General features: G+C 35.3%; 2 protein-coding genes across 32 annotated transcripts in view; one reads left to right on the top strand and one right to left on the bottom strand.

The window, feature by feature from the left end:
• Acss3 (acyl-CoA synthetase short chain family member 3) overlaps positions 1 to 3292 on the top strand; it is a 150846-nt gene extending 147554 nt beyond the window's left edge. Inside the window, exon 16 of the mRNA XM_057758186.1 lies at positions 525 to 3292. Coding sequence (XP_057614169.1) covers positions 525 to 593 — 69 coding nt within the window. The 3' untranslated portion in view covers positions 594 to 3292. The remainder of the gene's footprint in view (positions 1 to 524) is intronic.
• Positions 3293 to 4346: 1054 nt separating this feature from the next.
• Ppfia2 (PTPRF interacting protein alpha 2) overlaps positions 4347 to 15837 on the bottom strand; it is a 330645-nt gene continuing 319154 nt past the window's right edge. For 19 of the 31 annotated variants that reach the window (XM_057757739.1, XM_057757738.1, XM_057757742.1 and 16 more), the window contains 5 exons: positions 12050 to 12225; positions 11590 to 11658; positions 9178 to 9337; positions 7950 to 8041; positions 4347 to 5858 (listed from right to left, as the gene is read on the bottom strand). In XM_057757739.1, coding sequence (XP_057613722.1) covers positions 7983 to 8041; positions 9178 to 9337; positions 11590 to 11658; positions 12050 to 12225 — 464 coding nt within the window. In that variant the 3' untranslated portion in view covers positions 4347 to 5858; positions 7950 to 7982. The remainder of the gene's footprint in view (positions 5859 to 7949; positions 8042 to 9177; positions 9338 to 11589; positions 11659 to 12049; positions 12226 to 15837) is intronic. The other 12 variants (XM_057757750.1, XM_057757745.1, XM_057757747.1 and 9 more) reach the window with 1 other exon arrangement.

The following is a 15837-nucleotide window of genomic DNA, read 5'->3' as shown; positions in this document are numbered from 1 at the left end:
TCGATGCATGTTATTGTCATAAACATCTATAATTTTAATAGAATTGTAAGAATCATTTGTCTGAGGGAATTTCAGAGTAAACAAACACAAATTCTGGAGACTCCGTGGACATACCAACAATTTTGCTAAACACGCAATTCCCCTGACTATTCCTAAAGATTAAATTTTAAGTATTGTATTTGAAGGTCACTACTTCACACATTTTGCCTGTTTCTTTTCTTTTTGTGAAATAATTGGGGGTATAAATCATGTGGCCTGCAACCCTAGCATTTGGGAAGTAAAGTCAGGGAAATTAGGAACTCGAGGCTGACCACTGCTAGGTAAGGTGTTTGAAGCCAACCTATACTACAGGAGCCACTGTGTCAAAAAAGAAAAACATCAAAAGAAAGTTAAAATCATAACAAAACAAAAAACATGAGTGCTAAAACAGAGTATATCACTGTTTTGTTTTTTTTTTTTTGTACAAAAAGTCCTAGAGAAGTTCAAGGGAATGTGAGCATCTGACATTGTTCTTTTCTTTCCAGGTAACGCCTACTATTGAGGACCCCAGCATTTTTGGTCACATAGAAGAAGTGCTGAGGCAGAGCTTGTGATTTTTATTTACTACGTCCAGTCAGTCTGTCTTCATCTTATAGCTGGATTTAAGTTGTTTATTTTCTATAAGTAAACACTTAAAATTTCATTTTTAACTCAAATGTGAGCCTTAGATTTAAATCAGTCTAATAACCCATGAAAAGGCTGTATTTTATGTTATGTTATGTCATGTGAGCCAGTTCATATTGTTACCTCTTTCCTGTAATGTGGATCATTATATGCTATCTTGCATGTTAAGGAATATGTCTTTAGTGTACATTTTTATAAATTCATGTGCCTTACAAACACATTTCAATTGAAAACATCTGTAATATCAGCCACACTTTGATCAAAATCTAAATTCAAATCAAGGTAAAATATAATTTACACTGTTACTATGGAACCTCAAATGTTTAACATTTTTAAGATGACTAACTTGTTTACAGGTAATCATCTAAAGACGATTGTGTAAGCAACACAGGGCCCAGAATGGAGCAGTGCTGCTTGGTTCTCTAGCAACACAGGGCCTCAGAATGGAGTACCATTTCTAGGTTTTCTGTGACTGCGTAAGGGGAGGCATATGTCTGGCAGAGAAACTAGACAGTTTTCCACCAAACCTGTTGTAGAATGAAGGCTCCTCAAATCCCATGCCCGAGTTGATTGTGTCTGTCTTGATGCCTGCATCTACCAATAGCCTCAAGGAAATGGCATAGAAATGGAATGGAATGGCAAAAAAAATATTTAAAAAAAATAGGGAAGTTTTAATCTTGTTCTAAAAATCAGGAGACTTTCTAGATAATCTCAATGAGTTTCCCCATTTTGTTTTGTTTTTTCTTTTCCTTTTTTTTTTTTTTTTTTTTTTTTTTGACAAGGTGACATGTCTCCTAGGTTGGCTTCACATTTACTATATGAGTGTGTCTGTCTTGGAAACCCTGGTCCTCTAACTCTTGGTTGCTTGGATACTATCATACTGAATTCCAAGCCGGGCGTTGGTGGCGCACGCCTTTAATCCCAGCACTCGGGAGGCAGAGGCAGGCGAATCTCTGTGAGTTCAAGTCCAGCCTGGTCTACAAGAGGCTAGTTCCAGGACAGGCTCCAAAACCACAGAAAAAAACCTGTCTCGAAAAACCAAAAAAAAAAAAAAAAAAAAAAAAATTAGCATTTTTTTTCTCTTATGGGATTGAACCCAGAGACAAGCACTCTTTCACTGAGCTATACTCTAGGATATCAATGAATTTATGGTGTGGCCTTGAGCCATATATCCCAACAAGGGATTTTAAAGAAAAATATGAAGCCTTAAGTACTGGAAATCATGTGTTCCATTGAGGCGTCAGCCGTATCAGTCCCCAGATAAATATGGCTCAGGAGAGAGACTGCACGCACGAACCTCTGGGTTTCAAGAGAACCCCAAATGTCTACATTTATTGTAAGTTTTTACTTTGAATAAATGTTAACTCATTTACAAATTATGCTCTAACATTTATTTCCATCTACACTTCTATAAAATGATTGAGCCCTTTCAAAAACATTAAAACGAGCCTTTAATAAGGTTATAGAAGTATATCCATCAACAAGAGTAGAAATAATTAATTAGCTTAGAGCTCTACATGTATTATTCATCAGAGCATACATTTAAATCCAAAGAGTATACTGTGATCATTGAATCATTGAGAGCTTTCGGAATAATTTCTCAATTCTTCAGTTTTTGGGAAATATTATTATGAAGAGCCCAATGTTCTAACAATGTTCAAATACACGAAATGCAGGTGGAAAGCAACAAATTAGAATTTACCTGTCATAAAATAATATGTATTTTTTATAAAAGCTCTCCTTTAGGCCTCTTTGGACTACTGCATAGATGATAAGTGACTTCTCAAAGGAAACTTTTACTGATTAAACTACCTTCTTCGTTGGTAAATCTGAAAACAATATCTTTAGCTTTTTAATTGTTTTGGTACCATGAGTTAAACCAACTGGATATACATATTATTACTGGGAACTTTTCAGTTCCTTGAATTTCCCATTACCTGTGTAAATTCTATACATTATCAAGACTATAGGGTTAAAAATCATTATTATTTTTAATATGTTGGCATTATGACACAGTTCATTATTTTTCCCCAGTTGAGTCAGATATTTTAACTGAATTCATCATTTTTTGTTTGCAAGTTACAATCTAACTTGTAACTTTTTGGGGAGAAAATTAAATGACTTCTTATTTTAAATCTAAGGACTGAAGAAGGATTTTTATCTTCAGATCATTTGTAGATATTCCTCTTTAACAGATCTAAAGGACCTCGGCAAACAGGCCTGCATTACTTTCCAATTGTGGGAATCTAAGAACAAAACACAAATAAGCAAAAAAAAAAAAAAGCCAAGTGCATTACACTTTGGATGGAGCTGTTTCTTATATTTCAGTGAGGAACTTCTTCACTCCAGTCCAGAGACAGTGGTCACATTCTTGTGGCTGAAATGGAGAAATGAAATATATAACATACACATCAGACAGTTTACAATTTGGGGAGAAAATTAAATGACTTCTTATTTTAAATCTCACTATAATACTTTTTTTTTGCCAAATTTCAGCTGAAGCTTTTTGAATTGGGTGTGTCTTTGATAGCAATAATACAATCTAAAAAACTGTGACTATACTTCTATTTACCTAAATTTGTTCTGTGTGATCTTGTATTTTATGAAATTTTTAAATTTGTAAAACATTTGAAAATAAAAATAAAAGTACTTTTAGTAACTAAAGTGTGTGCCAATTTGTTTTGCCCCATAAAATACACTCAACAGATCTAAATGAAACTTGTTTTACATGTCAAAAGGTAGGTTTATTTATATAAAATTGTATTTGAAAGGGCTTGGTCGACATTCTAAAATATTTGAACTCCTAATGTTGATGGTCATATGGGAAAAATAAAAAAATAAAAAACAAACTACCCAGAAATTTAAACTCAATCCATTAAACTAGTTTTCAAATATGACTAAATTTCCTTATACATTAAAACATATTTTGCATTTTCTTGAGGAAAGTAGTTGTACATTATGTATCACACTGTTAGTACATATCACCAATAATATTTTTTAAATGTATTTTCTCAAAAGAAGAAACTGATTTCGGTGATTGAGTGAGTGGTTGCTAGACTTAGCTATGGAATGTTCCCCAAAACTTCTATGCCTGACAGGGTGATGATGATGTGAAATGCTTAGGTCACTGAAGTGGACCTCTCCCAAGGGGACTGTGTGGCTCCAATCCCATCAACCTTCTCCATTATCCGTGGCCTTGGGGCAAGCAGTTTTCTCTAGTACATGCTTCCTGCCGTGCTGTCCCACACCACTTGATTTCCCAAAGCATGAAGATCTGCCAATTCTTGAGCTGGATCATTCAAAAATATCAGCCAAAATAATCTTTCCCTTCTTTATGTTACTTAATACAAGTCTTCCACTACAGCTCTGCAAACTTCGTTGCTCTACTGATGTATAAATATGAATATAAATTTTTCTAGAGTATGAGTATCTTAGTTTCTCTTATATTTTATTTAGATGACTTCATTCTTATCACGAGCTGCTCTTGCTCCTTTAACACCGGTTTTACTTGAGTAACATTTTCTTTTTAAATTCAAAACACTTCCATCAGCTGGTTTAGACCTCCCTCTAGTGGCAGACCTGATTTCGAAGAAAACTGCATTGGAAATCACTGAGTGATTGTCTTTGTGATTCGAGTAAATCGTTAAATTTTATGCTACTAGAAAACAAAGCTTAAGCAGAAATCTGGAAGCATTATTTTTTTTTATTGACAATGGAGAGGGCTTCTGTTACCATTACCTTTTGATTGAATCTGTTCAACAAAAATAGACATCAGAACAAATGTACGTGCAAATATAACAAATTAAAATACAAAAGAAAAAAAAAGAATTTACTAATGACGGGTCTTGCACTTAATAAGACCAAGCAGCAGGTAAACAGCAGTTCGATCCATGGTATTGTTAGATAGGTTTCACTTTGAAATCTCCCATATAAACTAGGAATAAACAACAGTGATATCACCAAATAAAGCCACAAGAAAGAGATGACTCTTCTCTACTTTTTATACACTATATATTTTCATCATTCTGTCTTTTGTCCTCGGATGAAAATGAATTCAGGGAAGTCACAAAAAAAAAAAAGTCATTTCAGCTAAAGGCGTAGACTTGAGTAACATTAGACTTGAGTCTGGCTAATGCCCTGTTAACAGTGATTTTAAAAAAGGGTGGGGTGCTAAAGGGTTCAGTTTGTTTGTGTTTTTGTTCCTGGTGGAGATGGGCCTCCGACTCCACAGTGTTTGACACTTACTGTCCAGGGTTAGCTGGCAGTTCAGGGTATTTGAATGAACATGTGGGTTCTTAATAAAGAAGGTGTGTGTGTGTATGTGTGTGTGTCTGGGTTGTATGTATGTGTGTCTATGTTGTGTGTGTGTTGTGTGTGTGTGTTTCTTGGTCCACAGGCAACAGGATTAGACAATGTTTTTTAAATATAAATTTTTAAAAGCATTGCATATGATGCTTGTAAACAGAGTTTTGCTTTGTTTTTTGTTTTTGTTTTTGTTGAAAAGGAGATTGAGCCATCACAGTGCTTTTTTCTACAGAGAGAGGACATCACATCCCTGATTGCCTTGAAAGGTAAGTTTTGGCTCCAGGTCCAGGTTAAATCATTCTCTCTCTATTTTTTTTTTTAATTTTTTTTTTACATGATCAGAGGCAGGTGTTCAGCTGTAAGGTTTGACAGACTTAAAGAAGAAGCATGTTGAAGCATGAAACATGCTTCTAGGAAACATACGGATTGACTGTAAAAAATGTGGAATGGTAAGATACAAACAGGACTTGTAATTGTTCAATGTTTTCACTCAAGACTCCATGAACCATATATTTTATTTTTTTAAAAAATCATATTTATATCCATTTACAGAAGACTTACACATTTAAAAAGAAATGATTACACAGTAATACATAAATGCCTATTATATTACAACATGTAAAAACAAGTAATTCCATCTCATAAAAGCATCGGATGTACAGAATTTATGATGTGGGTGATGTTCATATTTCAGATGACTTAAGCGTTTTATTACAATCATAGTAAACTAACCAAACTTATTATCTGACTCCCCCCAAAATCATGTGTTTAATGTCTGGTAAACTGTTACGTATATTGTTTCCTTAGAATTCAGTCTTCATAAAGGCTTTCTCCCTTTGTCTTCGTGGGCAGTAGAGCACTTTAGGTCGTATATACTGAAAAGATGACTTCTGTGAAAGAAAACGGAGGGCATGAGTTCATTGGTAGCTCCTAGCCAGTGGCTCCCACTGTTCCTCTGGGGTGCGTAGGTCTGGTCTAAAATCTCAGTGCAAAGAAAGCTATCTAGCATGTACCTAACAGTAGATCAGTGACATTTGCTAGTCTCCACTTATTGTATTTCTGGGGTGTTACGTAGGATTTGTTCAACTTTGGCAAAAGTATGGCTATAATAGAAACAGGGATAGTTACATAAAATGTCAGCATGCTTTCTAAATTTTTTATAGGTTGCTAATTATTAAGTTGGGTTGAAATGACCCATTCCGTAGAATAGATTTAGATTCTAGTTCATATTTTGTAGAGTTCTTCAAATGATGCGTTGCTTTACTCATGACAGACCATAAACCATAGCACATTTTGAAGTTTCTGTTTTAGCTGTATGTATTTTACCACCGATTACAGCCATGATGTAACCTAGGAAAATCCCCCAATTACGCTTACTGACACAAAAGATCAATAAGAAGTCTATTTTTACTTTGTTGGTCACAACAGTCATTTTAATTTCTCACCAAAATAAAAGTAAAGACTGCCTTCGATGACCCTATTCATATTTTATTCCCTTTAAAGTTTCATAACTAGGAAATATGAACTAGAATGACATGCACAGAAAAATTGCAAATAGCTCAAGATTAATTCTACGCATGAGCCTATAGCTAAGCAGCAAGCACTCCTGAAAATATTAGTCATTTATAAGCTCGTGAATTATTAAATTTCTGAGAAATTTACTATGTTATATGTTGAATCTGTTATAAGCAGTATTTTGGAAAGTCTCATGTTTAGCAATATGATTATATATTCTAAGCCATGCCTTATGAGACCAAAGAGTATATCACAATAAAAAAATTACATTAGCATAGCATTTGTGAAATTAGAAATTTGTCTTCATTTTTTTTCTGTTTTATCTGTTAGTGACCCATGTAAGGCAACATGTCAGCTCTTATGTTAGTCCTGAAGACAACACTGTGTTGTACAGAGATCCTGATTTGATTTAAGGCAATAAAAAAAAGAAAGCACAAGGCAGATTGCTGCTCTCTCTTTCTGCGTTTTTATCCCATCCCTGGGTACGCATACTGCTGCAAAGCTCTTCTTTTCCAAATATCAGCTCATTGGAAATCATAGAGTAGTTTGGTACACCCAAATTTTAGGTTAAAGGAATTTTCAAAAATTTAAAATTTCTAAATCTAGGAAGGCAGTTTTACTCATAAAAAAGTTTTAAAAGAAAATTCCATGTTATGTAGATGAAATAATACCTTTCACTGTTTGGTAATTCCTTATAAATGACTTATATCTTATATAATTTCTGTTCCCAGTTCTTCTAAATTTTGTTTCTAGGTATACTTCCCAGATTCTTAAAATTAATACTTGATTTCAACATGTATAAATCATAATGGTAGAGCCGGGCAGTGGTGGCACACGCCTTTAATCCCAGCACTAGGGAGGCAGAGGCAGGCGGATCTCTGGGAGTTCGAGGCCAGCCTGGTCTACAAGAGCTAGTTCCAGGACAGGAACCAAAAGCTACGGAGAAACCCTGTCTCAAAAAACAAAAAACAAAAAACAAAACAAAAAAAAAATCATAATGGTAGAGACAAGACATTGGAAATTAATTTTTTTATTTTCAACTTTGTTGTTAATATTAATCCACATGTAATTTCCTGCCTCTTAAACTACTTGACTGAAAGCTTGCACAAATTATTATTGTTCTGCTTTGGCTTCCTTCCAAGACAGACACTTGAAGTCTGAAATTCAAATACTAATAAAACTATATAGGTGTCAACATAAAATGCCACTGAAAATAATATGCTTAGCAACTCATTAATGTGGAATGACTGAGTGGCAAGCCTTCAATAGGCAGACAGCATAACACAGAAGACTGGTAACGATAAGAAATGCTAGATGAAGGATCAGGACTTATAGAGTCCTAGAGTGGCTGATCACACCTCTGTGCCGCTAGGGCCATACCAAAGGGTATGGAGTATGTTGACTAATCTCTGTAAACCCCATCTTTCTGTCGGTTCCTTGTCGCTAGGCCAAGAGACACTACTCACAGCAGGTTAGCGCTGCCTCCTTTGAGTGGCTTGTCAACATGAGTATGTGCGAACCGTGGAGTTGTCTAACCTCTGCAGTCTTGATGACGGAACTGCGAAGGAGAAAAGGGCTTTAGAGGTTCGCACACGAGAGATGAGAGAGAATGGTTTTCTCTGCAGAAAGGGATCCTGACCTTTCTCAGACACGTGCCACTCACATTCCTCTTCTCTAGCCCCAGTGACTAATAAAAATTTACCGGAGTGCGATTGAGCTGAGCTCTCCAGTTGCAATATAGTCCTCCTTAGATGAAATCTGTAACAAAGTGACTCCCCAAGGTGAGCCTGCTTTTGCTGTGAAGATTACTCTCAGAGAACTTGGTATTGTGGATTGTGGTGTTTCATTTTTTTTCTTCTCTATGTAGTGACAAACTTCCATAGCAATTTTAATCATGTTAAATTATTCACGAACCTTGCTAACAAGTTCCAAAATATTAACATGCTAAAGAAATGTGGATCAAAGACACTTTATGCACAGATGATTTTTAATTGCCATAACAGGTTGAAAAGAAATGAAGAGTCTAGATTATTATCTGAATAACAAGAGAAAGACTGCTTTTCCTTGATGTCTCCAAAACAGAAATTTGAGCCATCTCTCCAGAATGACTGTTTCTCTTGTGAAAGATGTAGCCTAAGTCTGGTGTCCACAGAGAGATGCAATTGGGAAATCACTGCTGGTTTTGTGCATGTTAATTCTCTTTTCATATTTGTGATTATTTATTTAAGGCTTTCTGCCTGGTCAGAGACAAATCATATCTGATGAAACTTAATTTGAAGGATAAAACATAAAATTTGTATTTCAATGTATAAAAGTGCCAATACAGTGAATTCCCATTTCGAGTCGGATTTGATTTCAAATCAAACCTGCATTTTATGTGGATTATTTATTTTGGCAATAGAAGAGTAAAGAAATACAAATCATGTATATGTGTATTGCTTTTCCTAGACATTAGTGGAACTGTTTTTTGGAGGGCTGTAAATTATTTTTCAAATGTGTATAAAGTCTCATGGCTGCATGCATCGCCAGTTTACACATTGTCTTTTTTTGATAAAAAAGCAAAATGAATTTCAAGCAGAGCAAACCAACTCAAGAAAAGAATCAATTCCAGAAGGCTATGCAAAGTTGAAGAACTATATATCTTTGGCTAAACAAGCTCTTTACACTATAGGGAGAAGTGTAAAGCTACTGTACCATCCGTCGTCATTTTTCTTGACTGCCCAGACGTTGTAGTTAATCTGAACCCAGCTGGTAATGTCTCTGAGGACCCAGGCATCATGCTGATTCCGTGGACTTCACGGGGAGGGAACTGCCTTCGCCAGGTTGAGCCGCGTCTGAAATTCTTGTCATCGTTCTGCCAGGACAGAGTTAGAGTTTGATGGCATGAAAACAAAGAAGCTGCAGTCCATGCATCTGTGTGCTCAGGGGCATGTGATAGAGTTGATTTAAATACCCATGTTTATTTAAATAGTACACGGGGAATGCTATGCTTCAGTTTGAACTCCTTTGTTGGTTCCAGAAGGAGACAGTAAATGTGATAGAAAAGTTTCTTAGATAAAATTTTAATATGATTTCAAATCTATAGTTTGTTACCTTTAAACATCCTTGAAATCATCAAATTCTAAAGGTATTTTTTAATCTAAATAGAACATTGGATTTATTTGGTTCCATTTCGCTCTCTAGGTACATCAGGGAAGCCGGGCATGTGAGTTTACAATGGGTGTGATAGTAAGCCAGAGACCTATGCAAGCTCGAGGCAGACAAAATTCCAGCATGGAGAAAGAGGTGATCCTAACGTTTCACTCACTCATGGCTTAGGAACTATTGATAACCAATAGTTGCTGGGGAAGCGGGAGAGTTAGTTTTCTCTGAATGTATGGTCTCTGAGAGGTTGACCACTTTGGATGGCCATGAACCCCAAAATATATGGGTATCACTTATTTGATTTGTATTTACAAAAAAAGAATTAGGACCCAAAATTGGATATATGGCTTAGAGGGAACACATTTAGGAGGAGTTGGGGAGGGGTGAATATAATAAAAACAGAGTGGATAAAATTTTCAAAAGAGAAAAAAATGATGTAACTCTGTTCTCCAATTCTGGTATGTCTCAATAAAATAATCACTCTCCTCTTTCTGTATATATAAAGTACCTGTTCAAAGGCAAATATTTTCATTTGAATTAGTAATCAGAAACATAGAATTCACCATTTTGTGTGTGTGTTTATTTCTAACAAATCTATAAATCATCCCATATAGATATTATTTCCAAAGATCACCAAGACTGAAGCTACGTAGACACACATGTAATAAACTGAGTATCTACTCACTGAAGTAGCAGGAAAGAGTGAAGGGGTAATGAATCCATCATTTAGACCAGAATAGGAAAAAGAGTTGGTGGTGCATACTGAGAGAGCAGTAGATTGACCAATAAGAAAACGCTACCAAAAACACAGGGCGATTTGCTGCAGAGGTCTCTACTTGAGAGGAGTCTTTTTACTGTTAAGGTGTCTTTGTGTTCAGTCACCTGGCACATGATATGTACTGTGCAAAGTTTTGATAGGGCTGTGTAGTCCTGGAAGGTCAGCATGAGCTTTTCTGTGTGTAATTTCCAGTTCTGTACTGTGCCCATGCAAATAGGAACCATGCAATTCAGGGCATTCCTGGTTGATTATAAACAGGTAATGGTCAGAGGGGCAAGGCAGGGCACAGGGCACCGGGCTGTATCTATGTTGTGTCAGGGTACAGTGTTCTCTCACTATCAGTTTGGCATCCTGTGACCACACTTGTAAAAATGAGAGATCTGTTTCATGTTCTTCTGGTCTAACTAGCCCCATTCCTCCCACAACACATATGTAATTTACTTCACTATCTCATTTATTTTATTCTGACATATAGAGAAATAACTGACACTACTCATTACAAATTGTTGTGGCTCTATTGGAACAATATAACATATATCCTTTAGTGATGGTCAATTTAACTCCCACTGAAGGTCATTTGGGAGATAATTTAGATAATTTGTATATTATACAGGGTTAAAATTCTTATTGTCAATATCTAAATTTCATTTTTATTTGATACTTTTTAGGCTAAGTGATATATACTATATCAAAATGATTTTGATTTACATTTCCTCAGATATTCAATGTTCACAGGTGGATGAAGGAAACAATATATTTCAATATAGTATGGCCTCTCTGTCTTGTATATATTTGGAGAAGCATTATTTAAATTAAATGTTGATCAATAACATAAAACCCTATCTTACATCTTAAGGCTGTATGACACCTTTAATTATTATACAACTTAAGGTGTTGTTTTTTTAATTTTTCTACAATCCCTCCCATGCTCTAACCCTCAAGTTCATGGCCTCTTCTTTATTTTTGACATTACAATATAATTACATTTTTTCCTTACTATCTCCCAAACTTCCCAAATTGTTATTGTATGTTTCTACATATAATTTGCTCAGTCTGTATATTGGTACTTGTTTCTATGTTTTTAGGATTGACCATTTAGAACTGCACAACTGATTGGTGTGCCCTTCTCTGAGGAAGGCTATTGCCAGTTGTAAGGGACTTCTGAATGTGAGGTGACAACTCACTTCATCCAGTCGCCGCTCCGTTCCCAGGGCCAAGAGGTTATTGTACTCGCGTTCAAGAATCTGCCTGGCCTGTTGATATCAAATCAAAGTTACTGTCATCAAAGTTACATTTTATTCAAACAACATGAAGGTTTTATTTATCTGATGATACATTACAAAAAACATACATTATACCATTTTTATGTATTTTAATTACTATGAATACAAAGGCTAGGAGGATACTATCCCAGGTTGGATTTGAACTAGTGATCCCTATGCCTCAGTCATCAAAGTGTTGGAATTATAAGCATGCTGCATGTTACCCAGTTTAAACTTCACATATGTAAGGATTCTTGTGTGCTAATTAAGATCGTTTTAGTAAAAACAAAAATAAATTCACAGCCCTATATTTTCCCAAGAGAAACACTTGTTATTCTATTAATCAAGACCCAGTGAAGTGCGGCACAAAGGGCTTGCTTGCCTGGGTGTTCTGTGTTGGAATCTGCAACAGTAAAGCCAAGCTGCTGTAGTCAAAGTTTTCGTCGAGGGCTATAAGTGAGCCATGGACTCCACTCTCCAGAATATTATTTGCATATTCTCGAAGTCCAATCGCTTGTATCCAGCGAATAACTCGATCATTGCTCCACACTAAAACATCTAGGAAAAGAAATGTATCATGTCAAGATACAACCATTTGCATGATGACCCAAGACCTGGCTGAAACGAGCAATGGGTATCTGGCAAGTGACATTTGTGCTGATCTCTCTGATCGCGAGTGTTGTTTACTCCTTTCTGTTACATGAACATGCTGTTCTAATCATCAGCCTTTGCTTTACTGAATCTCACAATAATGGTATTTCCAGAAGCTTATCATTACTGAAAGGACAGCATTCCTATCTCACTGAACGCTGTCTGAAAGTGTTTATTGCTACTTTTATGTCAGGACTCTGGGATCTAGCTGAAGTTGGGTGCTTTTTTTCACCAGATGGGGATAGTTATCCCTCCCTCCTTCTTCATACTCCTAGTATCCCTTTTTTCTGCCCCCTTTCTCTTTTTTTCTCTTTTTATATATAGGCAAATATATACACACATATACACACATAGTGTGTATATATGCATATATACATGTACATACATGTACACATACATGCATGTATACATATAGTAATATACACATATATACATATACACACATATAAACATATACATGTGTGTATTATAGGCACATATGAACACATATCTATATCAACATTCTGGTTCTAGTGCTGTTCTTTATTTGCAGTATTTTTAACCACCACTTCAATATTGCATATTGCATACTTAGAAGATCCTCATTTTTCTCCTGATGCTCATGTAAAAGAGAATTATAAGAACTAAAAGAAAGAGCCTTGATACTTTGCTATTTTATCATTCTTTTGAGTTTTTGAGACAGGTTTTGTCTGCGCATCTTTGAGTGTCCTGGAACTCATTCTGTAGACCAGGCTGGCTTCGAACTCATTGAGATTCGTCTGCCTCTGCCTTCTTGAGTGTTGTGATTAAGCACTCTGGCCACACTTGGGCATTAAGTCATTATTTTTCCAATAATTTACTAATGAAGAAGCTCAAGCACACATTGACACCATCAACTGATTTTTCTTTGTTTAAAGATAGTATCTCAAGGAAGTACAAAGCATTTAACATTAAACCTTCAGAGGTTTAATGCTATGTATGTATTAAATGCCATGTATACCTGTTTGAGATAAAACTCAGAAAAATGTGTTTTATTCATCAATTCTATCATGTCTTTCTGGTGTGGGAGGTCCTTCTGTCTGTGTGTTGCTTTTATTGGTTAATGAAAAAAGAACTGCTGTATTCTGGGAGAAAGAGGGCCGAGTCAGACAGACAGCATAGAGCTGCTGGAGACAGATGCTGCTCGGAACTTTAGCCAGTAAGCCACAGCAATGTGGCCATACACAAATTAATAGAAATGGGTTAAATTAATATGTAAGAGCTAACCAATAAGAAGCTCGAGCTAATGGGCCAAGCAGTGATTTAAATAATACAGTTTCTGTGTGGTTATTTTGGGTATAAGCTAGCTGGGAGGCCCAGAACCAACCAACAGCCCCTTCCTCCTACATCTTTCCTTTATGAATCAACAGAATGACGCATAGAAACTATAAAATTATATGTAGATCATAATAATTTGTACGAGAAATTAAGGAATTCAAGATTAAATAAGAAAAAAAGAGTTTTCTGTACTTGTAGAAAATAAATCAAAGTATTTGGAGTGACAAACTAAAAGCAGCATTTCTGTGAATATTCTTCGTTCTGAGTAAAATTTATACTTAAATATATGTATATATTTAATATATGTGTGTATGTGTAAATATATATGTACCTATATGTATACATAGCTAAAGTTTTGTTTGAAAAACTGCTATTAACATGTTCTACTTCACTCATTTGCCTTCAGCATGGGTGTCCTCATGCATGACATTTAAACTAAACAATATCGTTGTGCCAAAGCAGGAGCAATACCCATTCCCACAGCCCTGTGTCTCACTCTGGTAGTATCCTGTATTGGCTCTTACTAGTACTTGTCTGTACAGCTACATTACTTCTGACTTTCATTGTTCTTATATCTTGGTGTGTCCTCTACATACACCACGCCAATGCTATCATTTTATTTGTTTGAAATCCATTAGTTATCATATCTCTATTCCATATTATTATTCAGAAAGTTCAACTTAAATCTACCATCTTTATGCTTGTTTTAACTTTCATTTTTTCCTTATTTTTTTAACATTACACATTTTCTTTATAGTTTTATATTAATTTCCTATTACAGTTCTATTGTATATTATTCCACCACAAGTTATACTTAAAACTTAATCTATACAATTTGACTCCTGAAAGACTTCTATATCTTGACCCTTATTATTATTTTATTGGTAATATAAAGATCTTCAAATCATTTAATTTCTTTTGCCCTACCACAGTCATTGTAGCATTTCAGCTGTTATTTGCTACATTCTGTGAAAAATCTAAGCGTGCTACACATTATTACCACAGGAGTAATAATAATTGTACAAATATATTCTTTGGGTATGTATCCACACTGCAATTTATATTCTCCTCATAGTTTTTCTTCTATCTAAATTTGTGATTCTAGTATTTATTTCCCATTTTGACTTGGTCTCAGATTCTGTTTTCACAAAAAATGTATTAATTCTGCCTGTTCTATTAGTGGACCTGTAGATTCCTCACTATTGATTATCTCTACCGGGTAGGTGTGGGCAGGTCACACCATCAGTTTACTAACTTTTACTGAATACATGATTTTTTTTAGACCAATGAGATAAACACTTTTTCAAAATGATAAGAAATATCCATTTTTCAACTTAATGTATAGATGCAAATATGTACATAAACATGCTTTTTCTTGCTTGGTCGTCTAAGATATATTAATTTGTTTCTGCAAATATATATCAGACAAAATCCCCATCATGCACGCAGTTAAGAATAATTAAATAAAACAATGCATTTATGGCATCGAGACAAATAAACTCTAATTGTAACTTTTCCATTTAGGGACAGCCTCATAGAAATCGTAATATTATAAATATCTTTCATAGCAAAATTATACCCTGGCATTTATGCTTAATAAGAATTCTCTAGATCCAAACAGCAAATGGCTGAAGATCAATGTCAGCTGTTTCTTGGCAACAAGTTAAAAGTTAGTACATTCTTGACACCTTCCCTGTATCAGAAACATGCTTTCTAAGGTCAAGGTTAATTAGTACTTCTAGTTAATTAACACTTCCCATAATAACAGAGGCGTCTAGTCCGAGTTGAGAGCTGGGCCTCTAAATGCCATCAGATCAATTGTGGGATGCAGAGGCTACTTATGATCTCACTGGCAGCCACTCATATGTGATTGTTTGTAATCACAGTGAATCAGAGCAGCTTCCTCTCAAGGCTACAGTCTACGCAGCAACTGCCAAATAATAATAGAGCATTTGCTACTAGGCCAAATGTGCAATTCTCCTCCTTTAGATCAATCTAAGTGGGACCAGGCATAATGCAATCTAGATGGAAAACATACTTCGGAAAGAACATGAGGAAGTGGTATCCCACAGACAAAATCTACGCATGAAACAAGCATCTTTTGATAGGTCATACCCAAATTCACTTTTGGGGTTTACCCTTGGTCCATTAGTTCCCAAATTTTAATTCAACTGTAGAACGATACACTTAAAACAACCTACAATTTCTCGGGGTCCAAAATTA

This window comes from Chionomys nivalis, chromosome 25 (genome assembly GCF_950005125.1).
Source record: "Chionomys nivalis chromosome 25, mChiNiv1.1, whole genome shotgun sequence".
Lineage (NCBI taxonomy): Eukaryota > Metazoa > Chordata > Mammalia > Rodentia > Cricetidae > Chionomys > Chionomys nivalis.
The sequence above is the reverse complement of the archived record's forward strand: the minus strand, read 5'-3'. Positions and strand labels throughout refer to the sequence as shown.